The sequence below is a fragment of the Bos mutus genome, chromosome 1 (assembly GCF_027580195.1).
Source record: "Bos mutus isolate GX-2022 chromosome 1, NWIPB_WYAK_1.1, whole genome shotgun sequence".
NCBI lineage: Eukaryota > Metazoa > Chordata > Mammalia > Artiodactyla > Bovidae > Bos > Bos mutus.
In genome coordinates, this window is record NC_091617.1 from 65,184,573 (window position 1) to 65,212,483 (window position 27,911).

General features: G+C 40.8%; 2 protein-coding genes across 3 annotated transcripts; both read left to right on the top strand.

Annotated features, from left to right (window-relative positions):
* The first annotated feature begins 573 nt into the window (after positions 1 to 573).
* On the top strand, positions 574 to 5,388 carry ARGFX (arginine-fifty homeobox). Its single transcript, XM_014478305.2, is given in 4 exon segments — positions 574 to 631; positions 3,408 to 3,556; positions 4,817 to 5,228; positions 5,231 to 5,388. Coding segments are annotated over 4 exon segments (777 nt in total).
* A 4,625-nt stretch (positions 5,389 to 10,013) lies between these two features.
* FBXO40 (F-box protein 40) lies at positions 10,014 to 27,877 on the top strand. Of its 2 annotated transcripts, none has more exons than XM_070370002.1 (6): positions 10,014 to 10,251; positions 10,363 to 10,473; positions 13,746 to 13,867; positions 20,253 to 20,290; positions 21,317 to 23,239; positions 25,903 to 27,877. In XM_070370002.1, the coding sequence occupies exons 4-6, from the start codon at positions 20,288 to 20,290 to the stop codon at positions 26,119 to 26,121; spliced, it is 2,145 nt and encodes a 714-aa protein (XP_070226103.1). In that variant the 5' UTR covers positions 10,014 to 10,251; positions 10,363 to 10,473; positions 13,746 to 13,867; positions 20,253 to 20,287; the 3' UTR covers positions 26,122 to 27,877. The 2 variants fall into 2 exon arrangements, with proteins under 2 accessions (XP_070226103.1, XP_070226106.1); XM_070370005.1 differs by having other exon boundaries at positions 10,363 to 10,468.
* The last annotated feature ends 34 nt before the right edge of the window (positions 27,878 to 27,911 follow it).

Consider the following 27,911-nt stretch of genomic DNA (forward strand, 5'->3'; position numbering starts at 1 on the left):
TGGCCAAAAAATAAAATAAAAACAGGATAGTATAATTTCATGAGTCTATCATTCAGTCTCAGCAAATACATATCTCTTTAGCATAGTGATTTTGAGGTTCATTCAAATTGTAAAATGCATCAGTGATCCATTACTTTCATTGCTGAATGGCATTCCATTGGATGAATACACAGTTTGTGTAGTGTATTCATTCAATAAGGAGATTTGGATTGTTACCAACACGGCAGTTATGAACAACGCTGCTATGAAGAGTTGGGTATACATCCTTGCATAGATAAATGTTCTTATTCTCTTGGGTAGATTCCTGAAAAACTGCCAGCCAGTTTTTCAAAGTGACTCTATCATTTCACAGTCCAACCTGCAGTTTCCAGTTGCTGTACGAACATTCCAGTTTCTCTACAATCTTCCACATTTCCATTTATACATCTTTGCTGAAAAGCTTATTCAAATCTATTAACTAGAATAATAGGATTTTTAATCGGAATATTTGTTGTCTTATTTTGAGATGTTTTTGAGATGATTTTACAGATATAAGTCCTTTCAGGTAGATGACATTTTCCTTCTGTCTGAAGGATGACCTGTAACATATCCTGTAGTACAGATCGGCTGGTGATGGATTATTTCAACTTTTGTAGGTCTAAAAGCATCTCTTCACAGATGGCTTTTCTCAGAATGTTCTGAACTTTACAGTGTATCCTTATTGATGTTTGGGGAAGGGGTGGTGGTTTCCTCCTTGTCTTGAGCCCTGCTAATTACATGCTATCTTCCTTCTGAATCTTTGTGCACAGATAATTGGGAAGCCACAATCAACAGCTCCAAGATCCATGTGATAAATATCAGAAATGAGTTTTCAGAAGAATTTTATGATTATTGGTGTAATTTTATTATTACACCAAGATATAGGTATAAATCTTGGAGGCAAAAAAAATTTTATAACCTTACTAAAATGGATAACATTACAAAAAACACAGAGCAAGCTGATAATAATTTAAGAGTATATAAAGAGTTAAACATATACACAAAGGTTAATCTTTTCCATTTTATCATCTATGAGGTTTTTATTTAATTTACTTTTATATTTGTGTTTAATATACAAAGAGATAATAAATTTAAAGCCTTTACTTTTATTTTTAAAACATAATTAAAAATCTGATATTATATATATATAAGATTTCACATCTTAACCCATAACATCTTTTTTTGCTAAACAGACAAAATGTAGTCCAATGAGATAGTTACATTCTTTTGTTCATATCAAAACTTTGAAATCCAGTGAATAATTTGTACTTACTTGCATATCACAAGCTAAATGCTAAATTTTCATCAGAAATACTTACTCTGCATTTAGAATTCATAAAATTTACAGTTGAAAGAGTATATTCATATATGCAAGCTGTTCTAAGCATACTAAAAAGCTTCCCAATAACTGGATTAAATATCAGCATTTAAAGTTAAACTAAAATTCAATAAAATTAAAAATTCAGTACCTTGGTGGAGCTAGGTATGTTTATGTGTTTGATAGCTGTGTTGAGTAGTGGCTACAGTAGTATACAGAACAACTCTAGAGAGTAATTAAGTGGCTGGGGAATGAAGATGGCTTCAATCTTGTACTATTTCCATACACAACTTACCCAAATACATGAACAAAACATTTTCTTGTTTTAAAGAATATGGTAACTAGTAAGTTGTAGAGATCAGATATACCCTAACAGGATGAATGCTGGGGCAAAACAGTTCTGTTAATATTATATAAGTTTCTTGTAACTTAAAACGAAATTTCTAGTAATAGGATTTCACAAACACATTACAAAAGTGCTGCATCACAAAAAGATTTATTTCAAGGTAAAGATTATGTGCCTGGTAAAACTATACTATTTAATTAATAGGATCAGAGTGTCAATGAAGACATGGATATTTAAGGTAAATGCAAACAGTTTGAATAGTTTTGTAAATTGTGAGTAGAAAAATAAATATTTATAAATTAATATTTTATATGCTGTGCTGTGCTCAGCCATGTTCGACTCTTTGCAGTTCCATGGACTGTGGACTGCCAGGCTCCTCTGTCTATGGAATTTTCCAGGCAAGAATACTGGAGAGGGTTGCCATTTCCCACTCCAGATGATCTTTGCACCCCAGGGGCCAAACCCAGGTCTCCTGCATCTCCTGCATTGGAAAGTGGGCTCTTTACAACTAGTGTCAACTAGGAAGCCCAATATTTTATATATTTGATTTAAAATACTTGTCTATGAACTTTAAAATTAAATTAGATACTATAAGTTTAGGCATATGTACATTTATATATGTGATTGTGCTTCCCTGGTGGCTCAATGGAGAAAATCCACCTGCCAATGCAGGAGACTCAGCTTCCATCTCTGGGCCAGCAAGATTGAAGATCCCTTGGGGAAGGAAATGGCAACCCCCTCCAATATTCTTGCCTGGGAAATCCCATGGACAGAGGAGCCTGGTGGGCTACAATCCATGGGGTCATAGAAGAGTCAGACATGACTTGGTTACTAAACAACAAAACAACAACAAATATGTGATTATATTAAATACATTTTATAAAAGGTATTTCCATGTATGGTCATAAGTGGTGTTAGTCTTATAGTTTTATTGACAGTGTTTTTTTCTTGTCTCATTTTAGTATTGATGTTAGGAACTTCAAATACATAAATGAGGCCCAAGTGAAGATTTCCTCCTTGTACTGAAATGGGCATATAACAGGAGAATTAGCACAGCATTGGCTTGCATTCTATAACTTACCTATGTTTTGGGGCGGTTGTTATTAGTCTATTCGGTGTCTGCAGCTCTTTTTCAGCAAATTTTCTTAATCATATGTTCTTAGAAAATTTCCTTCTCTCCATTGCCATTTAAAAAAATATTCCATAGTTTTTCAATTGTCTCCACATCTTTAGTTATATCTCATTTCTATGAACCTCTTCCCAGAGGAGTGAATAGAGCTTCATAAAGCCTGGAGAAGAAAAATCCCATTTTCCAGATTAGATAGACTAGGTTTCCAATAAATAAATAAAAAGAGGAAACCATTTTGAAGAATGTGTTATATATTCAGGCGTAGGGAACATGAGGTTCCTTCTCAGTTTCTAAAAGAAACAAAGTGTGGGAAAGAAGACGAGGGAGACCACTGTGCACTGCCCTGAGGGTAGCAGGACAGACAGAACTGAGTACAGAGAAAATTAAAGAGGTAACATTTCCCAACAGGAACAAACTAAATTTCACAGGACTCAGCCTCCTAGAGTCAAGACCTGGGAATTTACTTAATCTGGATTCCAAGCCTGGTTGAAGGGGAGAGAAGTCATGGGAAGTTCACAGCGGTGGTGTTCTGGGGGATTTGAGTGGGAAGGGAATTGCCTTATGTGACCACCTCCTCTCTATCTCTTGCTCCACAGCAAAATGGAAGAAGAGTCATGAACGCACCTCATTCACCCACACACAGTACAAGGAGTTGGAGGCTCTGTTTAGCTGCAACATGTTTCCAGATAAAAACCTCCAGAGAGAACTTGCTTTAAAACTCAATCTACCGGAGTCAACAGTAAAGGTCTGTCTGATCATCGGAGATGTGCTTTGAACCCTCTTTCAAATAACATTCTACTATTCAGCCTGGAAATTCCCTCCATAAAACAGTAACACTTCATTTATTGAGTCCCTACTGTGTGCTAGTACTGAGCTGGGCAGCTGTATTAATACATGTTGGCTTTATTATCATCTAGTTTAAAAGATGAGGAAAACTGAGGTTTGGGAGCAAAGTGACTGGGTTACAGAGATAATGCATAGTATCACTGGAATTAGAACTCCAGAGGCACGATAGAATTCACATTAGAGAAATGATATCATCCAGACAGACTCTCATTTAGGGTCTTCTCTAGCAAAACCCCGCAATCACTTATTTACAACGCTGCCAACAGACAACAACTCCAACCTTTGAGTCTGCTGAGCCCCCAAATTTTTTTTACAATATTGCTCACTGTTCAGTTCAGTTCAATCACTCAGTCGTGTCCAACTCTTTGTGACCCCATGGTCTGCAGCACGCCAGGCCTCCCTGTCCATCACCAACTCTTGGAGTCTACCCAAACCCATGTCCGTTGAGTTGGTGATACCATCCAACCATCTCATCCTCTGTCGTCCCCTTCTACTCCTGCCTTCAATCCTTCCCAGCATCAGGGTCTTTTCCAATGATTCAGCTCTTCACATCAGGTGGCCAAAGTATTGGAGTTTCAGCTTCAGCATCAGTCCTTCCAATGAACATCCAGGACTGATCTCCTTTAGGGTGGACTGGTTGGATCTCCTTGCAGTCCAAGGGACTCTCAAGAGTCTTCTCCAACACCACAGTTCAAAAGCATCAATTCTTCAGGCCTCAGCATTCTTTATAGTCCAAATTTCACATCCATACATGACTACTGGAAAAACCATAGCCTTGACTAGATGGACCTTTGTTGGCAATGTAACGTCTCTGCTTTTTAATATGCTGTCTAGGTTGTTCATAACTTTTCTTGCAAGGAGCAAGCGTCTTTTAATTTCATGGCTGCAATCACCATCTGCAGTGATTTTGGAGCCTCCAAAAATAAATTCAGCCACTGTTCCCACTGTTTCCCCCTCTATTTGCCATGAAGTGCTGGGACCAGATGCCATGATCTTAGTTTTCTGAATGTTGAGCTTTAAGCCAAATTTTTCACTGTCCTCTTTCACTTTCATCAAGAGTCTCTTTAGTTCTTCTTCACTTTCTGCCATAAGGGTGGTATCATCCGCATATCTGAGGTTATTGATATTTTCCATAATTTCCTCTCTTCCCCCACTCCAGATTTGGTTCAGGAACCGGCGGTTCAAAATGAAGAAGCAGCAGCGGGAGCAAGAGCAGCAATCACTAAAGCCACCAAGCCAGGTCCTTCCAGCCAAGGATGTGCCCACAGTATCAACCAGCCCTCATTCTTTTCTCCTTGCAATTTCAGATTCCTATAACTCCCTCTCACCTCAGCCCTTGGACACTTTCCCCTGGGCAGGGGACTCTATGATCATGGAGATTCCTACAAGTGATGTCCAAACGCAAGATCCTCAACTGGAGAGGCTAGTGGCCTCAGTTCCTGCTTTGTACTCTGATGCATTTGACATCACCCAAATCATGGAACTATACAGTGTTCCTGATGAGGATGACATCACCAACTCTTCCTTCTATTCTCTATATCAGTATCTCTCACCGACAAGGCCCAGTTAGAATAGAGTTCTTCTCTTATAGTCTTTGCTGATCCAGCTGTAGGCTTATTTCCTGGGCAGACCTCCTTCAGTGTGACAAGCTGGAGCTTTGCAGTCTACAGTCCACAGGACAGCCTCGAATTCCAGAACCCCTCCATTACAGTGCACTTTGGGTTTCTCTGATCCAAGTACTAATAAATATCAGACAGTATAGAAAAAGGATCTTCTTGCACGCTCTTTCATTTGTCTGTTTTTAACCCAAATATTTGGCCCAGTGTTACTCTGATTTCCATAGAAATATTGTAAAAACTAGGGAGTTTCCCCCAAATATAGCTCAGTACTATACAATCAGCCCTGTGACTCTTGCTGGAGAGGCCTTTCCAGACCCATAGATGGCCAATGAGACTTCAAAATTCCCTCTTCCCAAAACTACCTTTGAGTTTTTAAAAGGTCAACAGCCTCTAAGGGTCATCCACTTTTAATGGCAGCAGGTTTATATACTCACATTTCAAATGACAGCTAAGCAAGTTTTCTAGCTACATGGTTAGCATAAAAAATTTATAGCAATTCTCAAACCAATAATAAAGAAACACATAACAAAATAAGAACCTCTCAATGAAAAATATAAAATGTCTAGGAATTAACTAAGAAAATTAAGAACTTTGTACTGAAAACTTAATAACTTGAATAATGGACACTGAAAATGTTTTGAATAAAAGGCATTTGAAGCCATAAAATAATCAATTTAACAGGGCTAAAATCATATAAAGCATGTTCTCCAAACACAATGGGATGAAATTAGAAATCAATAATAGAAGAAATTCAGGAAATTTGCAAACATATGGATATTAAAAGGCACTCCCAAATAACCAATGGATAAAGAAGAAATCAGATGGAAAATTAGGACACATGCAAAGATGAATGAAAACAGAACCACAATATCCAAAACTTATGGGATGATGCTTATAATAGGTGCTTAGAAAGAAATCTACAGCTATAAAAGCCTATAAAGAATAAGATCTCAAAATCAACCTTTTTTAATAGTAGGGAGGCTGGCATAGCTATGTATGTTAAATTAAACTTTAAGGCAAAACATTTTGTTGGAAGTAAAAGTATATTAAACAAAGAATAAAAGGAACAATTAATCTGAAAAATATAATAATTCTGAATGTGTATCAGTCAGTTCAGTCGCTTAGTCGTGTCCGACTCTTTAAGACCGCATGTACTGCTGCACGCCAGGCCTCCCTGTCCATCACCAACTCCCAGAGTTGACTCAAACTCATGTCCATTGAGTCAGTGATGCCATCCAACCATCTCATCCTTTGTTGTCTCCTTTTCCCATCTTCAATCTTTCCCAGCATCAGGGTCTTTTCAAATGTGTCATTTGTACACAAATGAATTTGTACATTTGTCATATTCCTCAAATATATCAATTTTATTAAAAATTAATAAAAATTCTTGGGAAAACTGAAATGCATAATCATAATAAATGATTTTATCCATAGGATAAGTGGATAAAAATTTTGTATGTGTAGAGATTTTAACTATACAGTTAATAAGCTCGGTTTAATGAAAGTATGTAGATTTTTTTATTCAACTGGTAGAGAATACACATTCTTTTCAAGCACATAATGACTAATATTAGACCATAAATCAAATCTTAACAAACTCAAATGAATTAATAACATGCAAATAGCATTCTTTGATCAAAAGGTAATTTCCTTAGAAATTCTAACCTCTCCCTCCATTTAGAAAGTAAAAGAAAATTTCTAAGTAATTAAACATGGGAGAAATTATAATGTGAATAATTTGGTAGCATATAATAACAATAACTGGATCAGCATATACTGGGGGAAACTAATAGAGATAGTGAGAGTAGAAGGTTTGAATGTCCTGATACCCGTCACATTCTGGGCCATCACAGGGATCTTGCAGAGCAAGACTGCAGATCTAGGGGAGAGACATGGGCCCTTATTTTGTGAGGTTTAAAAAAATTTTTTTTAATTACTTTTGATTTTTAATGGTCTTATTTTTTAGAGCAGTTTTAATTTCACAGCAAAAATGAGGAGAAGGTACAGAGACTTCCCATATAGTCCTGCTCCCAGATACACACAACCTCCCACCACTATCAGCAACCTACACCAGAGTGGTCCATTTGTTATAATTGATGAATCTACCCCAATACATCTTTATCCTCTAAAGTCCATAGTTTACATTAGGGTTCACTCTCAATGTTGTACATTATATGGATTTTGACAAATATGTAATTGTTATGCATCCACCATTACAGTATCTTATAGGATACTACAATGCCCTAAAAATCCTCTGTGTTTCACCTATTTGTCACTCCCTCTCCCCTAACCTCTGGCAACTACTAAACCTTATCTCCATAGTTTTGCTTTCAAATCAATAACTTTTTACCTTAAGAAACTAGCAAAAGAAGAGCAGAGTCAATCCAAAGCAAGCATAAGGAAGGAAATAAAGGCTAGAGTGGAAATAAATGAAATAGAGAATATAAAAGCAATAGAGCAAATCAATGAAACCAAAGCTAGCTAGATTGAGAAGAAGGGGAGGAGGAGGGGGAGAGGAGTGGAGGAGAGGGAAGGGGCCAGGGAGAAAGAAGAATCAAATTACTAGAATCTGAAATGAAAGGTGGGACGTAACTACCAACCTTCCAGAAATAAAAAACATTATAAAGGAATGTGTGTGCATGCTAAGTCACTTCAGTTTTGTCTGACTTTTTGTGCCCCTGTGAACTGTAGCTCACCAGGCTCCTCTGTCCATGGGATTCTCCAGGCAAGAATACTGGAGTGGGTTGCCATTTCCTCCTCTAGGGATCTTTCAGACTCAGGGATCAAACCCATGTCTTTTATGTGTCCTTCACTGGCAGGCAGATTCTTTACTATTAGTACCACCTGGGAAGCCCCTTATAAATGAATATTTGGAAGGAATGATGCTAAAGCTGAAACTCCAGTACTTTGGCCACCTCATGTGAAGAGTTGACTCATTGGAAAAGACTCTGATGCTGGGAGGGATTGGGGGCAGGAGGAGAAGGGGACAACAGAGGATGAGATGGCTGGATGGCATCACTGACTCGATGGACGTGAGTCTAAGTGAACTCCGGGAGTTGGTGATGGACAGGGAGGCCTGGCGTGCTGCGATTCATGGGGTCGCAAAGAGTCAGACACGACTGAGCGACTCAACTGAACTGAACTGATGAACAATTATATAACTTTTAAAATTTGTATAACAAATTAGATAACTTGATAAAGTGGGCAAATTCCTAGGAAGACCAAAATACCAAATTTGACTCAATAAGAAATAAAAATGCTGGGAATAGAGCTTTAACTAGCAAATAGATTAAGTTAGTAATCAAAAACTTTCCACAAAGAAAAGTCCAGGCCCAGGTGGTATCATTGCTAAGTTCTACTAAATGTTTAAAGAATTAACAATCCTTTATAAATTCTTCCAGAAAACAGAACACTTCCTAACTCATTCTGTGAGGCCAGTATTAGCCTGATACCAAAACTGCACAGCTATATGTGAACAATGAGATTAAAACATTCCCTCACACCATATATACAAATAGACTCAAAATGCCTTCAAGATCTAAATGAAAGATTTGAAACCATAAGAACTCCTAGAAGTAAACATAGGCAAAACATCCTTTGACATAAATCATAGCAATATTATCTTTGATCTCCTAAGGCAAAAGGGGGAAAAAAGCAAAAATTAGCAGCTGTGACCTAAAAATTTTGCACAGAAAAATAAACCACAAAACAAAATGACAATCTATGGAATGGGAAAAAATTTGCAAATGATGTGACCAACAAGGTGTTAATATCTAAAATATACAACAGCTTAAACAACTCAGTATCAAAATAACAACCCAATAAAAAAATGTTCAGAAGACCTGAGTAGACATTTCTCCAAAGAAGACATACAGCTAACAGGCACATGAAAAGATGTTAAATATAGCTAACTATTAGAAAAATGCAAATCAAAATCACAATGAGATTGCACATGTGTCAGAATGACCATCATCAAAAAATTTACAAATAACTTGTTGGAGAGAATATGGAGAAAAGAGAACCCTTGCACACTGTTTGTGGGAATGTAAATCGGTGCAGTCACTACGGAAAACAAAATGGAGGTCCCTTAAAAACTAAAAATAGAACTACCAACTCCACTCTAGGGCCCACATTTAGAAAAAACAAAAGTACTAATTAGAAAAGATACACGCACTCCAATATTCATAGCAGCAGTATCTATATCTTTATACACAATGGAATATTACTCAGCCACAAAAGAATGAAATACTGCCATTTGCAGCAACAAGGATGGACCTAGAGATTATCATACTAAGTGAAATCAGTCAGAAAGAGAACAGCAAATCCCATACCATATCACTTATATGTAGAATACAACACAAACGAACATATCTAAAAAACAAGTTACGAGATGACCACTCAGCCCTTTTGTTCAACATAGTGCTAGAAGATCTAGGCAAAATTTACTGTCTCTAAATCTCTGCCTCCTCAACTGTAAAAAAGAGAGAGTTGGACTAATAGCTAAGCCTCCTACCACCTCTAGTTTTCTCACACTGGACTTAAACGATGCCTGATTTCTGAATTACAAACTCTTCCTTTCCCAACCACCGGGGAAGGAAGAGGGCTGGGAGAGGACAGCCACTTCCTTGTCATGACGAGAAATAGGAGAAACAGAGGACCACATGTCACTTTCACAAGCTGCTGCCTCAGCCAGTGACAGGTTTAGGTGCAAAGCACGGTTATAATTAGAGCAGCAGCCTGTCCTGAGCGCTCCACCAGCCACAGGGAGCACAGCTGGATCTGCCAACCGTATGCACAGGACTCGGAGAGGCTGCTCTGGCCTTGAAAATTATCCTTCTTAAAAGGATTTTCCTCCTTCCTCAGGGGAAAGAAAACCCACTGATATAAAACCCCATTTGCCTTCCAGCTTCCCCTGTGACTGCCTCTCCAGCAGAGATAGAGCGTTGATAAATACGGGAGAAAGAAAAAAAAAACCGTAAGCTGAGCCTGGTCACATTGGCCCTTGTGATATAGTTTTATTTTTAACTTTGAAGCACTTGAACTATTTCTGTTGAAGTTTTTTCTCCTTTCCCTACCTCCACGACAGAATTCGGTCCTCTGCAGCAGCCGATGCACGCCCAGCCACCTCCGGCAGTCTGCCTGCTCACAGCCCAGGGACGCAGGTGCAGCACATGCTGACTCAGCCCGTGCCGGTAAGGTAAGCTTTCTAGATGCAGGCAGGGTCATCAAGGGGGAATTTAGAGTGGTGAACGTGGACGCAGAGGCTGAGCTGCCCATCACCTTTTGCTCTGAGCAAGAGGGTTGTTAAAACAAACTAGTTACATATGAGGGAGAAAAGGTTGGCTCAGAGAATGAAACTCTGCTTTCATTTAATATGTGAGCTCCTGCTTTGAATCTAAAATCTTAGAGCAGGAGATTACCTGCTTTCTAACAGCTTAGGTTCTTTCTTCTGCAATCAACCATAGTAGTTATGTGGTGTCTCTAAGGTTACACAGTATTGATGGGGGTTCAAGATAGGGGAGGGGGAGGAAGGAACAGATGAAAGGCCCAGAACCCAGAATTTCTGTTTTCTGAAGTCCAAATGTGTGATCTTTCCCCAACCAACATTCGCAGTGTTAATTGCAAGACATTCTCGTGTACTTTGATCACCTGTGACACAACTGGTTAATTTAGCACAATTGTATTTCCTGCATATATTTTTAAAATTCTGCCTGCAGAGTTTAAAACCTGTTTTCATTTAACAGTATTTCCTAAACATGACTCATTCCTTCCCAGCTCTCTTGAATCCAAATATATTTGTGGAATAGAAGTGAAAGTATTTCACAAGTTGAAAAACATATACAGGCAGGTAAAACAAAAAATTGTCACAAATTTGAAACTTGCACATCCTGAGGGACAAAAGTAAAATGATTAATGATACTTAAAGTATCAAACACTTTAAAGTGTAGACAGGTTATTTCCAGCTTTGGGAATAACTTCATAGTGTTGCATGTACAAACAAATTGGCAGGGAGAAGGGTGCAGTGTTTATTTTCCTGTTTTCCTCCGGACCTCGCTTTAGTGTGATAAGAGTTAAAGTTCAGCCAAGGACATCCTGGGAAGTGGCCTGTGCAGCAAAAATGATTCTGTACACTCTGAACTTTGCAGTGTACTGGCTAATGCCACCAATGCCAAGAAAAGGAGACCTACCACCAGACACCCTAATTCCTGGTTCCTTCCTGCCAGCCTCTGTAACCTCCAGATGCATCCCATAACTTTGCTATCAGTGTCTGGGTTATAATTATGCCTGTTTGCTAGGTACAATCAAATTCACGGTGTATAATTGCCTCACTTCATTTAATTTTGTCAAGGTTTCTGGAGCACCAAAGTTTTCAAGGTGTATACTGATTACTGTCCTAGCAAGATGGTGTATTCGCTTAGCAGTAACCAACCAGACCAGTTGACTCAGAGCTACTCCTAAATAATACGGCCAGTTTGCATTTTCTTGAACAATACAAAACAGTAATTTAAAATACTGACACTATGTAATACAAGCACCAGTTATGAGAATTAACTAGCTAATTAGATACCTAGATTTCTAGGGTAGGTAGAGAACTGTAGATGGTGATTTGGGGGAGGATGGTTTTTAGGGTATAGTGAATGGGCTGAAATCATAGCCTGAAAGCCCAGGATTATGGGACCACATGTGGGAATTTTCCTCGGCCAACTGCTTGTGTTAAAATCTCAAGAGGCAAAGGAATTATTTGAATATTTAACTTTATACATTTTCTTTCCCTACAATTAAATATCTCCACAGTAGGGAAACAGATTAACAATGTATAATTAAGGTAACAAATTAATTGGCTGGTTAATAGGTTAACAGTTAATCTCTGTTCTTAAACTCTTGACCTTGTCACTTCCACTAAAGTTAAAGCTCGGGAATAAATAATTATTGCCAGGGCTAGCCACATGAGGAGGCAAAATAGTTAGTCGCTGACATCATGTGAGGGGTGCTGGGAGGGCCCCTTGCCTAAAAATATCTCCCTGACACCAACCCTGATTGTCTACTAACTTTATAGTAAAGAATGTGAAAACTATTATCTGTTAATCCCATTCTCTTTTGTTTGAGTCAGTGATTTAAATATACCTGCTATATGCCTTCTCATGACCTTCTGGCCAGTGACCCTTGGTCACCACCTCTTCCTCATTCTTCCAGGCTCTGTCCTGCTTTGCCCTTGGTATCATCTAAGCTGCTCACAAGCCCTTGGCCGTTATCACACAGGTAGCTCTGTGTGGTACTGTGGTTTCCACAGAATTTCTTAATAAACATCAAGGTGAAGTAGAAAAAAATAAAAGCATGTGATTCTAGTCAGAGACTTTGTGGGGCATGGTCAATGAGACACTCCTTCTCTGGGCTTCAGTTTCTCTTGTAGAAAATGAAGAGGTTAAACTAGACCTTTTTCATAACCCTTTGTTCTACAAGATCAGAAACTGCAGTTTAAAAGGACTGCTCAGGTGATTCCTATGCACACTGACGTTTGCAAAACTCCAGAGCAGAGGATTTCTGGTTATCTGCCTGATCCAGATTTCTGATTCTGTGACTGCAAGGGTGAAGAACAAGTGCTGTAAAGTCATACAAACAATCCTGGCAGCATTCAGAGTATCTGGCATAACTGGAGTCCACTGAGTCTTTTCCATTCAGAAACGTATCATTTACGTAATAAAGTTGAAAATGTTTCTTTTTCTCCCTTTAAAACAAAACAGAACAATAACAAAAAAAACAAATCAGCATATGTGCGGTGCGGTGCTGTGCTTAGTTGCTCAGTCGTGTCCGTCTGTTTGAGACCCCATGGACTGTAGCCCACCAGGCTCCTCTGTCCATGGGGATTCTCCAGGCAAGAATACTGGAGTAGGCTGCCATGCCCTCCTCCAGGGGATCTTCCTGACCCAGGGATCGAACTGCCATCTCTTACAACCTCCATCTCCTGCACTAGCCGGCATATTCTTTACCACTAGCGCCACCTGGGAAGCCCTTTGTGGCGAATAGAAGAGGCCAGAATTGTGGGAAATCAGGGAGATTCACATTCAAAAAGGAGTGAGGAAAGATTTTATTTTATTTTTTTAATAGGGGTTTGAGAATGTTTAAACTGGCGGGGTATGTAAGATCCAGTGGAATGAGAGAGAACTTAAAATGGAAAGGCCAGCCAAGGGCTGTGGGCGTGATGCCATGGGCAGAAATAAGGTCTGGACAAGGGTGGTGACCATGAGAGTGAGCTTGGTAGAGAAAGGACAGTTTAGTGACTCCTGTATACTAGATACATTCACTACTCTATCTCGTTTGATCCTCACACAGTCCTATGGGTTATGATGAGGCCCATTTTATGGATGAATAAATTAGCTTTACGGAGATTCAGTAACCTGTCAAAAAATTACCCAGCAGAACATGTGTTCATTAATTTATTTTTATTATTTTTAATTTTTGGTTGTGCAGCACAGCTTGCGTGATCTTAGTCTGACCAGGGATTGAACCTGTGCCCTTGGCAGTGAAAAAGCAGAGTCCACCAGACCACCAGGGAGTCCCCTCTTTAATTTACTTCAGATTGAGGATATCAGGTAAGACCTCTGTGGAAGTAGTAGGTAAGGTAAAATCTAAATGGGGAGAAGAAACCCATAAGCAATTAAGGCGCAGGGGGTGAATTCTCTTGGAAGAAAGAACAAGTACAAAGTTCCTACAGAAGAATGAGCAAAAAGTGCTGGAACCAAGTGCTCAGGGGAGAGAGGTGAGGTAAAAGAGGCAAGCAAGGGACACTCAGGGAGGACCAGGTGGGCCAAGATAAGGACATTGGACCTTATTCCTTGTGATAGGATGGGATCCTCTGAAGATTTTAAGCAGGGAAGTAGTGATCTAATGTTAAAAGTTGTTAAAATCACTCTTTTTGCTGATGAATATAGATTATGGGGCACAAAATGGGAGGAGTTAAGACTGATTATAATTCTATTGCTCCAGACTGGATGAGAGTTGATGGTGCTTGGACCTGGGCAGTTGTGGTGGAGATGGAAAGAAATGGATAGATTTGCCAACTGCCTTTTCAGATCTTTCTCCCAGGCCTTCCCACGTAACTGGGCACTAGTTTCTTTGTGATTGGAGCACAATATCAGGCTCTTCTAGCTCTCAAACTTGAGCTTACAGTTCAATCAGCTGGTAGGTCTGATTCAGTAGTTCTGATCTGGTGGGGCTCGATACAGTACTTTTCTAACCAGTTCCTGGGTGATTCTGATTCTGTTGGCCTAGGTACCATATTTTAAGGACTATTATTCTAGCTGACTTGCCTTTGCTTATTAATTTAACTCCTTTCTGAGTGACCCACAGAGCACCAAACTTGCATCAGATAGTTCCTGATCCTTTGTCAGATTCTAAATTCTCCTCTATTTCTTTAAAGAAGTATTCATCCCTTGAACTCATGTACTGCACTTGGTCCTTCTATCTACTATTCTCCAGGCAAGAATACTGGAGTGGGTTGCCATTTCCTACTCCAGGGGATCTTCCTGACCCAGGAATCAAACCCAAGTCTCCCACATTACAGGCAGATTCTTTACCAACTAAGCTACGTGGGAAGCCCCTATCTACCCATATTCTATTTAAACTCCATCCAGTACAATTAGTAAAATCTAGTTCTGTGTAGATCTCTCAACTATTTAAGTATAAATTATATAGCATTTTGTCCTCTAGACAGGGGAACTTTAAAACATATTTTTGGGGAGAGTGTTTTGGCCAAACTTGATTGAAGTTCATTTTTAAGAGGAGGGAATTACCTTTTCTGACAGGAAGCAAGAATTTAAAGGTGACTATAGGGACATGGAAACTGAAGGGGAAAATGTCACCCAAGTAACCATACTCTGTTTCATAAACAGAATTTCATCAGGTTTTTCACAGTGAAGAAGTTCGATATGCTTTGATTTGGTAGATGTTTCATTTTAAATCTCAGACTCCATATGGAAGTGAACATTTTTAACCCTAAAAGATGTCCCTGTCACATTTGTATTCCCTGAACTGTGAAGGCATAGGACCTGGATGGTCATCTTGTTTCTGTTCAAAAGGGCACAGTATGGGATGGCTCTAGAGGAGGACCCCCGAAAAAAATCATCATTGGGATGAAGGTGTTTCCTAATGTGAAGCATCCAGGTCCTCTACAATTTGGAAAGATAATACATGTAGACACCTTTCTGCACCTCATCTGAAGGAAAAGAGGCTATTGCCTAACAGAGTATAGCCGTGGGCTCACATTCTCCCCTGATCATGGAGATGGACCACAGAGGTCTATCTGGATCTCCAATGGATACAGTGTGATGTAGTGGAGAGTAGAGTATGAAGACAGACAGACTTAAGCTTCTTTGTGCCTCAGTGTCCTCATCAGTAAACGAGATGGTAATACCCACCTCACAAGATTATTGTGAGGACTAAATGAGATGTTATATAAATGCACATGTTAAGCATTGATATCTTATTTCTCTTCCTGTATGACATCCAAAATGCAGAGAGAGCACTCAATCTGGCAAGTAAGGCAAACCCCATGGAGGATAAGGATCCAGTCACTGCACTGAAATAGAAATTGGGAGAACAGGGCATCTCATATCATGAGACAACCTATGATAAATCTAACTTGGTTAAGTTGAGGCAACACCAGTTGGCTCCAACCTAAGGTGATCAATCAGTTGTCAAAATTTACCTGGGACTAAGAGGTTTCCTGGGACCTGGGACTTTCAGTGCTCACTCAGAGAGTGTCTAAGGCAAACTAGCATGTTTGGTCACCCTATTTCTCCAGCAATAATTAGAATATCAACAATTTTGAATTGTCCTTTATCATAGTAGGAGTATTTTTGAAATGTTTTCCCCCAGCCATGAAATTAAAAGACACTTACTCCTTGGAAGAAAAGTTATGACCAACCTAGATAGCATATTCAAAAGCAGAGACATTACTTTGTCAACAAAGGTCCGTCTAGTCAAGGCTATGGTTTTTCCAGTGGTCATGTATGGATGTGAGAGTTGGACTATAAAGAAAGTTGAGCACTGAAGAATTGATGCTTTTGAACTGTGGTGTTGGAGAAGACTCTTGAGAGTCCCTTAGACTGCAAGGAGATCCAACTAGTCCATTCTAGAAGAGATCAGCCCTGGGTGTTCTTTGGAAGGAATGATGCTGAAGCTGAAACTCCAGTACTTTGGCCACCTCATGCGAAGAGTTAACTCATTGGAAAAGACTCTGATGCTGGGAGGGATTGAGGGCAGGAGGAGAAGGGGACGACAGAGGATGAGATGGCTGGATGGCATCACTGACTTGATGGACATGAGTTTGAGTGAACTCCAGGAGTTGGTGATGGACAGGGAGGCCTGGTGTGCTTCGATTCATGGGGTCCCAAAGAGTCGGACGCGACTGAGGGACTGAACTGAATTGAACTTAACTGAACTTCCCCCAGCTATACAACAAAAGGTTTAGATGTGATATTTTATGCCCTTGGGCTATATTTATCTTTCTCCTTTCCTCCACTGCCAAACATCTCCAATGAGTGGTCTCCACTCAGTGTCTTTCTGCTGAGCACATGTCCTCTCTCAAAGTCACTCATCTGGGGTAGCTCCAGAGCCTGGCAGAAGCTCTTTAAATAGCAACATAAAGCAACAACAACAGCAAAAGCAACTTTGTTGCCTCCATGCATTGCTTTTCTTTTCTCTTAAAGGGATAGTTTCAAATAACTTCGCAGAGATTGAGAGCAATAAGGCTCCACTACAGATGTTCCTAGCCTCAAAACCACTGTTCCTAAGAACCTTTTATAATGCTGAAGGATAAGAAATCATTGGCAACAAAGACCTACTGTATAGCACAGGGAATTATACTTAATATTTTGTAATAACCAAGAAAGCAAAATAATGAAAAAATAGATATAGATGTATGTATCATTTTGCTGTACACCTGAAACTAACACATTATAAATCAACTATACCTCAATTTAAAAGAAATGATTGAGCTTAGAGTTTATTACTGTTGTCCCTCCAGCTAGACACGTGCCCGATAAGGGCAGAGTTCTCACCACACACAGGGAGTGCACAGAACTAGTCAGGGCTTCCTTGCCCTTGCTGGGAAATGGGCTCAACTTTGTCACAGAATCTGGCTGGCAAACATGAAGTTGGACATTCCTGGTACTGTTAGCTTTTTTCACATAGCCTTACTCCAATCTTCTGTCCCACCTAAAACCCAACAGGGGACCATGAGTCATCCAGAGTCCATTCTTGATGAATGTCTGTCATGAATAGAAAACAGATGGTCTCATTCTCCCAGGCAGGGCACAGGCCCTGCCAACACTGAAGTGTGTGCTTAATAGCTTTCTCCTCCACTCCAAACAAACACCAGATTGTGAATGGCCAAAAGTCCCACCTCACAGCTGAAATGCACATGCTCTGGCAAGAGCTCTTCAGGGCCCTGCCATGAGCAGCGGCACTGTCATCACTGCTCCTAACCTCACGGTAGCATCGGAGGCCGTCACTCACCCTTTCCGTTAGATCTGGCAACATAGTCCCCACTCTCTTAGCTCTCTGGCGTTCCTTCTCTGGCTCTACCTCTTCTTATCCCCAAAGTGGTCACACTTAGCCTTGTACTTCATGGCTCAGATTTCTATTCTGTGTGCTCACTTCTCCAGTTATGGCTTTCTCTCACTTTTAAGTGGATAATTCTCAAGTCTGCATCTCTCTATTCTACTCCCTCATCTTCCCACCCACATGATCTGTCATGACCTAAAGCAACTTGTGTTATACACGCTGGGCCCATCTTTCCTCCCCAAACAGTTTCCTCCTTAGACCTCCATTTTTCTCAGAATTACACCCAATATTCTCTCTTCTTGATTCACTTTCTTGGCATCATCTTTGGCTTTTCTTCTTCCCCCATCTCAAGTCAGAAACAAAAATGTTATTTGTAACGTTGTAATGTCTCCTGTCTGTCTCATCTTGTCTACTTCTGCTGTCATTTGTCTCACCATCTCAGCCTCCAGCATGTTCTCCATATGGTAGTTTCTAACTCCAGGTCCTTCCACCCCATCCTTCCACTACTACCGATTAATACCCCCAATTATCCTTTTAAAAAAATTCCCAGATGGGTTGTTTTTACTACTATTTTACTACTATTATTATTTGCCATACCATGCAGCCTGTGGGAACTTAGTTCCCCAACCAGGGATCAAACCCATGCCCCCAACACTGGAAGTACAAAGTCTTAACCATTGAACTGCCAGGGAATTCCCAAATGGTTCCTTATTGAATACCAAAATTCCAGATGCTTGAACCTAATACTTATAAATTCCCACAAGTCCACAATGGGAATTTTTTCCTCCCAGGAGTGATCTGGAATATGGCGGGAGCCCACCTGAATGTTAAATTGTATGTTGAAAGAAGTGGCTGGACTCTTGCGTCCAAAAGATCTTTGTCTGAACCTATTCTGCTCCCTCTCAGTCCAACTGTCACAGTCCTTCCACTCTGCTCAGCACTCTCTCTCTCTGGCTGATTTATCTTCTACTTGGCCCTGAACCTATTAATGTTCTGGCTAGCAGCTTCTTACCTGCCTCCTGATTCAGGCTATTACAGAGCATTCTGGCATGATCTCTCTTTCACACTTGCAATACATGAGTCAGATAGGGAATGTGTTAAGAACGTAAGTTTCAGAACACTCACTTCACTCAGGTCACGGGTACAGCCAGCATCCATAGCAGTGTTGTCCAATAGAACTTTCTATGAAGATGAAAATATTCTATTCTATGTTGTCCAATAGAGTAGCTACTAACCATATGGGGCCACTGAACACTTGAAATGTAGCATGACTTGAGGAACTAAATTATTAATTCTAGTTCATTTTGATTAACTTAAATAGCCAAACAGTGCAAATCTATATATGTAAGAAGCATTACAGCTGATCATAATGAACAATAGTGTTTAAAGCCACTTTAACCAGCAGTCTGCTGCTGCTGCTGAGTCGCTTCAGTCGTGTCCAACTCTGTGCGACCCCATAGTCAGCAGTCCATCAGACTCCCCAGTCCCTGGGATTCTCCAGGCAAGAATCCTGGAGTGGGTTGCCATTTCCTTCTCCAATGCATGCATGCATGCTAAGTTGCTTCAGTTGTGTCCAACTCTATGCGACTCTATGGACAGCAGCCCACCAGGCTCCTCTGTCCACAGGATTCCCTAGGCAAGAATACTGGAGTTGGTTGCCATTTCCTTCTCCAACAAGCAGTCTAGGTAACCCTTAAGCTCACTTACTGGCATATATAGTAGGTAACCAAAAAATGCTTGTTGAATAAATGGATGGAAGAATGAATACATGAATAAACTAGCATACAATTTCCTTGAGATTTAAGGCTGTCTTTTCTTTTTTTTTTTAATTTTATTTTATTTAACTTTACATGGCTGTCTTTCCTAAAAAAGAAAAGTTAAGGAGGATTTTCCAGATTAAAGGAGGCTAAAAAGACTTAAACAAATGTAGTAAGTTGACCTTACTGGGATTCTGGCTCAAAAACTGAAAATTGTTTTTTAAAGTACAGAAGACATTTTTGGGATAATTGGGAAAATATGAATATAGACAGCATGCTACATGATATTAGAAAATTGTTTTTAGTTTTCTTAGGTGAGATAATGTTACTGTAGTCACAAAAGAAAATGTCTTATTCTTAGGAAATACATGCTGAAGTCCTTAGAGATAAGTAAGCGTATATATGCCAGTAAGATAAAGTGTAATAATATCAGCAACTTATCTTCAAGTGGCTTGGCAAAAAAATGTGTGTGTATTGAAAGGAAGAGAAAGTAAAAGTGAACCTAAGAAGAGCATATTTGCTGTAAAATGGGGGGCTGTGATACTTACCTCCAGGGTGATGGAAGAGTACTTGAAGTCATTTTGGCCCCTGATAAAGTAGATGAAATAACTTTTTCATGGATCATTCATGTTTGTGCTTTTATATTTTCCCCTAGAGTTATTATACAAAGCCAGAAGGAATTTGGAAGCTATGGTAAGTACCACGTGCTCACTGGAACTTCACCTTTCAGAGGTCCAGATGTGGCCTCATTTAGCCTGTAGCCCAAACTGCTGGCAGGTTTGTCCTTTTGGTCTAATGATATATATTGGCTTTTTGCTGAACCAGAGGTACTAGAGCAGAACCTAGAATAAACCGACACAGTTAGGGGAAAGCAGAGACCTGAGAAAGACTGATGAGCAAAGATTTTTAGTAAAACTTTATATATGAAAAAGAAAAAATCCAGTTGTAATCTAAATGGCTAACACTTCCTTTATTCAGCAAATATTATTGAGTGCTTACAATGATCCAGGCCCTGTGACAGGTGCTGAGGACGCAGATGTGAACAAAACCAGACCCACCTTGGGTCCTCCCAGCCCTGCCTCCTGGTGGTTGATCATGTGAATGACAGAACACTTGCTCTGGAATGTTACATGGCCGCTGTGAAAAAAGTTTCCAAAGGAAAATTTATAAAACAGCCTAGGCATAACGTAATAGCAAGTTAAAGCAGAAAAATTGTATTCAGACAATTAAATGTGCATAAATCCTCAATAATCCACAACTCAAAAATAGCAATTGTCAATTCTGTAGCCCACTTTCCTGTGTGTATGTGTTTCCCCCCCTATTTTCAACACATCTAGTACATAGATAAAATAAACTACTGGAAAATAATTGTATTTTTTTCATATCAAGAGTATTGATAGTTGTTATTTCTGGTTGTGGTATTATGAAGTTTTTGCTTTCTTCTCTGTGCCTGCTCATTCAGTCGTGTCCAACTCTTAGTGACCCCTTGGACTGTAGCCCACCAGGCTCCTCTATCCATGGGATTTTCCAGACAACAATATTGGAGTGGGTTGCCATTTTCTTCTCCAGCTTTCTTCTCTATGACTTTCTGTATTTTCCAAGGTTCCTACAATCAGCGTGTATAAACAGGAAATAAGTCAATTAAAACTTAAACACTCACAGACACTTGTCTTCCAGCAGTCACTTGTTTTCTCTTTCCCCTGCCTTTGGTGTCTCTAGGGTAGGACACGCAGGCCTCCGCCAGGGCAGCACAGACACTGTGAGAGATGCTTCAACCATCACTGCCACATGCCTGTGGAGCCCAGTGTCTCTTGCCCGGTGATAAACTGCCACCTGTCCTGCGGTGCTACCTTCCACATGTGCAAAGAGGCTGAGCACGAGCTACTCTGCCCTTTAGAGCAGGTTCCATGCCTCAACTCCGAATACGGCTGCCCCCTCTTCATGTCCCGCCACAAGCTGGCCAAGCATCTGCAAGTGTGTCCTGCCAGCGTGGTCTGCTGCTCCATGGAGTGGAACCGCTGGCCAAACGTGGACTCTGAAACAACGCTTCATGAGAACATCATGAAAGAGACCCCCGATGAGGAATGCTTGGACACAGCCCTGGCCCTTCAGGACCAGAAGGTCCTTTTTAGGTCTCTGAAAATGGTAGAACTTTTCCCAGAAACTAGAGAACCCACGGAAGAGGAACCTCCTATGAATGGTGAAGCCAGCTGGGAGGAAATGGATGGAGCGGTGGGTGGGGAGGATGCTGGTTTGGTAACAGGCTGCTCTCTGTCAGCCATGAATGGGGAGGTGGTAGAGCTAAGTCAAGAAGAACGAGAGGCGTTAGCCAAAACCAAAGAAGGGATGGACCTGGCCAAGTTTGACAAGTGGGAAAATATGTTCAGCAAAGAGCATGCGGCCTCAGCTTTAACAAGCTCATCAGCCAGCAGTGACAGCAAGAGCAGGAATGGCCCAGAGAAAGAACAGATTTCCAACAGCAATAGAATGGTAGAGGAGGGAGCTGCCAAAGGAAAAGAACCACAGGAAGACCAGAAGCAGCAGGACTTTCATGCAGCCATAGAAAAGACAGGACTTGCCCCTTGGCAGGATGGTGTTCTGGAAAGACTGAAAACAGCTGTGGATGCAAAGGACTATAATATGTACCTGGTGCACAATGGGAGGATGCTTATTCACTTTGGTCAGATGCCTGCTTGTACACCCAAAGAGAGAGACTTTGTTTACGGCAACCTGGAAGCTCAGGAAGTGAAGACTGTTTACACCTTCAAAGTTCCGGTGAGCTACTGTGGGAAGCGGGCTCGCCTAGGTGATGCCATGAGTTGTAGGCCAAGTGAGCACAAAGCCGTGGATACTTCAGATTTAGGGATCACTGTGGAGGACCTGCCCAAGTCAGATCTCATCAAGACCACCCTCCTGTGTGCTTTGGAAAGAGAACTCAAAGGTCATGTCATCTCCGAGTCCAGGAGCATTGACGGGCTGTTCATGGATTTCGCTACACAGACATACAGTTTTGAGCCAGAACAGTTTTCTTCTGGGACGGTGCTGGCCGACCTCCTAACCACTGCCAACCCGAACAGCAATGCGAATGGGCTCCACGTGGAGCTCCACAGTGAGTGTGTGACCAGGAGACACAACAAGAGCAGCTCTGCCTTTACTTTCACCTGCAACAAATTCTTCAGGAGGGATGAATTTCCCCTCCATTTCAAGAATGTTCACACAGACATTCAGTCATGTCTCAACGGCTGGTTCCAACACCGATGCCCCCTGGCCTACTTGGGATGTACCTTTATTCAAAACCATTTCCGTCCCCCAGGGCAAAAGGCAAAAGTGATCTACAGTCAGGAGCTCAAGACCTTTGCCATCAAGCCGGAGGTTGCTTCAGAGCTGAGTGAGGAAAGGAAGAACAACCATTTCTCAGGTCGTGAAGGAAAAAACCAGAATTCTCTAACCAGCCTGCCCCTGGAGGTCCTGCAGTACATTGCTGGGTTCCTAGACAGCATCAGCCTGTCCCAGCTCTCCCAGGTGTCCGTGCTGATGAGGAGTATCTGTGCCACTTTGTTGCAAGAGAGAGGGATGGTCCTCCTGCAGTGGAAGAAGAAGAGGTATTCCCATGGAGGCACCTCCTGGAGAGTGCACAGAAAGGCAAGTAATTCACTTAGTTATTCACTTCATTCATTCAGCAATTATTTACTAAGAGCCTTCTATGCACCAGCAGTGTACTAGGCACTGGAATTGTACTAGGTTACTAGGAATGAGACACAGTCTGTGAGCCCAAGGAAGCCAGCCTAGTACAGGAGACAGACCCATAAACATAAGAATAGTAGTACAGATGGAAGTGTCTATGTTATCTCTGTGTATGTGTTCAGAATATCTGCTGTTTGCTTCCATGATCCATTCTCCATTGTGATCTGTCCCCCAGGAGGCTGATCTCTGCAGACTACCTTAACTTGCTCCCTTGCTCTCCAGCTTCCAGGTGGGCTAGTCTAATGGGAGTGTGTCTACGGGAGATGGGCAGGTGGGAGGGGCTGCCGCAGGTGTTCTTCTGGCTTCCTCTCTGCATGCATTTTCCCCTTCTAGACACTTTGCACTGGCCTTGTCTCTCTGCTGAAGATAGCTGTATCCGATGGTTTTCTCCACACAGTTACCCTTTCTGGATTCTAATAAACTCCTCCTTCCCATTCAGGCCTAGAGTAGTAACACTCAAGATTGTCACTAGCCTAGGTACTGCCCTAAATCTTCTGGTTTTCCTATACACTGCTCACACATTTATGTGTCATTCCTTTTAAAAATTCTCTTCAGATTACCCAGTCTGAGTGTGCCATCTGTTTTCTGCCTAGACTCTAATTGATACAATATGCCAGCAGATTCTCCTCAGCCGCATGTCAACTAATTTTTGCTGTTGTTAAATTCATTTTGAAGTTCTAAAATAATCCACTGATTTCCCCTGGTTCAAATGCTTATTTAATTTTTAAAATATTGTATAAATCAAAGCATCTTTCCCCTTGGAAAAGCTTTAGTCCCTTTTCCCGATAAAGCTAGGCTTGCTTAACTGTATTATAAGTTCTATTAGCTTGTACCAAATAGAAGTGAAACCCCCAATTTGTCATATCCAAGGTGCCCTTAGCACCCTTTCTTATGGTACATGTGTTAGTAATGTGAATCACAAATGTATGATGCCCATTTAGGTCATTAATTCCAAAATCTCACTGTTGACTTTCTTCTCAGTATGTGGGTGTATGCAAACTGGCATTGGGGAGTTAGGAGATGTTTACATCTATTTTTATTGATTATGTGTAAAACATCTTGCATATTTTCTATTATTTATTCCCTGAGCAGTCTTCTTCAAAAAATAATTATCACACTCTCCCTTATGAATCTGGGAATGTGTTAAATAACTGACTGCCAACTGACCATGTATTAGGAATAAACATGAATGAGACTATGACCCTGCCTTCGGGAACTGTATAGTCTGGAACTACCTAATATCTTCCTCTGTAAAATCAAATGCAAATAATTTAATTTACATACTAGGGATTTTGTTATTTTTTGACTAACAATTTTCCCAATTCAGTCACTGCTGACAACTCTTAAATATCATTCAGGACAAATTGATTTCCTTGTAGAAAGGAAGAAAGACAGTTTAGTTGGAGCTACAGGATACTCATATTAAAATGGCTTTTTAAAGTAAAAAGGGAAATAGTTCTAAGATCCTAGGGCACATTTTTTTACATAAGAACAATGACAAGAAACTGATGATGAAGTGATAAAGTTGAAGAATATCAGGTTATGCCTATCTTCATAGCCAGATTTTAAAACTCGTTACTTTGACACCATCCTAAGTGCCAAAGGCCAGCAGGGGTTTGAGTACTAGCCTTTTAGATTTCTCCTAAGGATTCTGTTCTAGTGAGACTCTTATTAATTAGCATACTTTAATTTTTAAGCAATATAAAACCAAATTAAAATACATAAATATAGAAAGAAAAGAAAGTGAAGTCACTTAGTCGTGTCCAACTTTTTGCGACCCCATGGACCATAGCCTGCCAGGTTCCTCCATCCATGGGATTTTCCAGGCAAGACTACTTGAATGTATTCTTTATAAATGAGAATATTCTTTATACAGATATTCTTTATATGTATAAATGTATTCTTTATACATAAGAAACTTTACACATAAGTTTATAATAAAGTTTATAATAAACTATAAAGGGAATTTATTGGCCCAAATAGCTTCAGGTATGGTTTGATCTGACTGCTCAAAAATGCCCCCCAAATGACCTTTCTACTATCAATTCTTATCTCTACTTCCTCACTAGTGACTCCACTCTAAGACAACAGTTCTCCCTTCATGGTCCATGAGGGCTGTTAGCAGCTCTAAGTGACAATAGCTTCCAAATTTAAGCACATAGGGGAAAAAAGAATGTACTTCCTGATATCTCAGACGAAAGTTCTGGAGTAGACTCTCACTAGCACTGGTTGTCTTGATTTGAATCATATGTCTATTCTAGAACTAACCATTTTACTCAGGGGTGGGGTGGGGTGAGGGTGTATAGCAATAAGCGATTGGTATTAGTTGGTATTAGTCATTTTCACACAACATGTGGCTGGGTGGGAAGGTTATCAGTTGGAAGGGGGTCTAGGAATTGGATGCTGGAGAAGGGACTAACACATGTATGCTGCAGTCACTAAACACTCTCTGGAATCTGAGACCAGGAAGAACAGAAAGGCATTTCTTCAAACTATTTAAATAAAGCCGACCTGAAGGTATCACACTCAGGGTTTACTTTCATGCATCTATCTCTCCTCAGATTTGGCAATTCAGCAGCCTCTTCTCCAAAATCAAGAGCTGGGAGTTTAATGAAGTTGCCTCCATGTCTGAGCACCTGAAATCCTGTCCCTTCAATGTTGTAGAACACAAGACTGACCCGATTCTTTTGACCAGCATGCGTCAGTCCCATGAACAGGCCCAAGAGACCTTAGTCACCACCTTTAAAGCCAGACCACGAGGAAGACACATCTTGCACTAAAGACTCAGAAGCCACGGTTCTTGGATTCCTATTCAGAGTTACTGAAGTTGGACAGAGTGTGATTTTGAGGACTTTCTTCTGTAAATTGCAAATGTTCTCATCTAGGTGTTTTCGAACATGCAATGCCCTTCAAAGCCTGAGTAGCTGCATAAGGTGGAAGAATTTCCTAAGCCATGGCTTGTATAATTGCTATATCGCCATACTGATAACTAATAGCCTCCCTCCCCCTACTTTTTTTTTCTAAAATAAATCCATCTGCGGAGTAAATAGGTAACTGGAGGCCATTTAGAAGATGAGCCCACGACCTTAGGAGTTGAGAGAGCAGTGAAATTCCATAACCAGCATAGGCCTGTGCTTTTGTGGAGAACTTTGCAGTTTATGAGCACTTTCAATGATATGGGGCAGAGGCAGTACAGGAAGAGGGACTGAGATGCCTCCCAGGGCACCCAGAGTAAAAGCACAGTCTGAAGTTTCTGGAGCTGGACTTGTCTTGACAGCCAAGTCCAGGGCTTCTTTTAGTTACCCCACTGTCTCTAAGCTCAGACAGTTCAAACAGTCTAACAGAATAGGGGCCTAGGCTAAGCACAGCAGCCTCAGGGACACTGAAGGTCGAACAGTAAAAGGCAGAAATGAGGTCACAGAGGACATGGTTGTGTAGAATCTTGGCAACATATGGAAGGACAGTCTTGAAAATGAGACGAATCCAAAGGAGATGCTATATGTATGAAGAAAATTAGGACAAAAATCACAGACTGCTTTTGAACATTTTAATAGTGACTTAAGATTCAAGCTTCTTTTCCTCTGAAAATTGTATTCTCGGTCTGGATTAGGGAGAGCCCAGGTATGGGCCAGCACCACCCTGGGCTATGTGAAATGATCACAAGACACTAACCCCAACTTCAGTGTCATGCCAGAAGGCGCACGGTAGCCCAAGGAGACCACGCATATGGAAAAGTCAGGCCCACCGTAGGTCCTGTGCTACCAGTCACTAGGTCCTGGACACCACTTGAGTATACCATGGGGAATCTTGAGAAGGAAGACATCCAAACATAGTGATTCCCTGTAATTGCTCTTACCTCTTGCTGGGCATGACTTCATTCTGTGAAAAATGGGTGACACTTCTGATTTTGGTAAAAAATAGTCAAAACTTATGAGAACAAAAGTAAAATAAAAATACACAAGAGAAACTGGCATCCCCCAAAGCAGGGTTTCATGGAAGTACTGACATTTTAGACAGGATAATTCTTTGTCATAAGGGACTGTCCTGTGTGTTAGAGGATGTTTAATGACATCCTTGGCCTCTATTCAATAATACCAGTAGCTCCCCTACTGCTTTAACAACCGAAAATGTCCCTGGAAATATCCTCCAGTAGCAAAATCACTCCTGGTTGAGAACCACTGCCCTAACGAACAACACGCCAATGGCAGTAAGTCAGGTAAGCTTTTTAGTATAGCAAATTCTTACCTCACATAACCATCTATGCTGCTGCTAAGTTGCTTCAGTCGTGTCCAACTCTGTGCGACCCCATAGACAGCAGCCCACCAGGCTCCCCCATCCCTGGGATTCTCCAGGTAAGAACACTGGAGTGGGTTGCCATTTCCTTCTCCAATGCATGAAAGTGAAAAGTGAAAGTGAAGTCGCTCAGTTGTGTCCAACTCTTTGCGACCCCATGTACTGCAGCCTACCAGGCTCCTCCATCCATGGGATTTTCCAGGCAAGAGTACTGGAGTGGGGTGCCATTGCCTTCTCCAATAACCATCTACAGTAGTCATGATTTCATGCAGCTCTT

Coding starts and splice junctions, on each gene's coding strand:
- FBXO40 (XM_070370002.1), top strand. Junction 23,240..25,902: donor CCTGGAGAGTGCACAGAAAG/GCAAGTAATTCA, acceptor ATCTCTCCTCAG/ATTTGGCAATTCAGCAGCCT.